The sequence below is a fragment of the Nestor notabilis genome, unplaced genomic scaffold (assembly GCF_000696875.1).
Source record: "Nestor notabilis isolate BGI_N333 unplaced genomic scaffold, ASM69687v1 scaffold19119, whole genome shotgun sequence".
Taxonomy (NCBI): Eukaryota; Metazoa; Chordata; class Aves; order Psittaciformes; family Psittacidae; genus Nestor; species Nestor notabilis.
Window position 1 is genome coordinate 6631 of NW_009943452.1, and position 1079 is coordinate 7709.

Below are 1079 nucleotides of genomic sequence, written 5' to 3' on the forward strand. Positions count from 1 at the left end.
ATTCCCCCCTCCCCAGCCTCGTCCCCAGCTCATGGGAGCCTCTGGGATCTGCAAAAGATGATCACGAAGGCAACGGGGAAAAACGCTTTGCTGCATTACTCCTTCTACAGCTGCTACTGCGGCTTTGGGGGCAGAGGGCAGCCCAAGGATGCCACAGACAGGTACGAGCCTGCTTCGAAACCTCCCTGCCCGGGCATGGCTTTAAATGTGGGGGGTAAAGGGGAATAAAACCACCCCCCAAAGCCTCGAGGTCCCGCATAGGTGCTGCCAGCTGCATGATGCCTGCTACGACAGCCTCCTGCGCCAGCCAGAGTGCAGCGCTACCGCTACGACTGGTCCAGCAGCAGCCCCTCCTGCAGTAAGTAGGGCCCTGGCAAAGGGGGTGTCACACACACACACCACCCCCCCCAAAGCCGGGGCTGACCCTGGGGTTCCCTCTGCCTGCAGGAAAGGGCTTGTGGTGCTCCCAGCTCTCCTGCGAGTGCGACCGCAGCCTGGCGCTTTGCCTGAAGAGAAACGTCGGGAGCTACAGGCGGCGCCACCAGTTCTACCCCAAGCACCTGTGCCGGTGATGGGAGCCGGGATGTGGGGCCAGGATCTGCACCCACACATCCCCCCGTCCCTGCCGGCGATGGGAGCCGGGATGTGGGGCCAGGATCTGCACCCACACATCCCCCCGTCCCTGCCTTCAGGAACCACATTCGTTCTGCTGTGAATTCGATCAAAGCGAAAATAAACACTGTGCTTTAACCACCCCTCTGCGGGCAGCAGAGAGCCCCGGGCAGAACAGCATCCTCCCCAGACCTCGCAGGAACTCCGTCTCGGCCCCTGCGTCACGGGGCCGCAGCCCACGGGGACGGGGGGGTTTGGCCAGCGAGGGAAGGGGCGTAGCACGAAGGCATTTTTGGGACAGACAAGTCGTTTCGGCACTTCCAGTCAGGAGCGCGCGGGCCGGAGGCGGAGGGACGCCGCTCCCCGGGACAGCCTGGCAGCGAGGAAGGGGAGCCGGAGCCATCCCCGGTGAGCAGCTCCCCCCGTGGGGTGGGCTCCTTGCTGCTGCAGAAACAAAACCACAGGGG

At 64.0% G+C, this 1079-nt stretch overlaps 1 protein-coding gene across 1 annotated transcript in view; it reads left to right on the top strand.

The window, feature by feature from the left end:
* The window catches only part of LOC104411520 (calcium-dependent phospholipase A2-like), an 834-nt gene extending 262 nt beyond the window's left edge, over nt 1-572 (top strand). Inside the window, exons 2-4 of the mRNA XM_010021959.1 lie at nt 17-161; nt 312-358; nt 448-572. Of these exons, the coding sequence (XP_010020261.1) occupies nt 17-161; nt 312-358; nt 448-572 (317 nt within the window). The remainder of the gene's footprint in view (nt 1-16; nt 162-311; nt 359-447) is intronic.
* The last annotated feature ends 507 nt before the right edge of the window (nt 573-1079 follow it).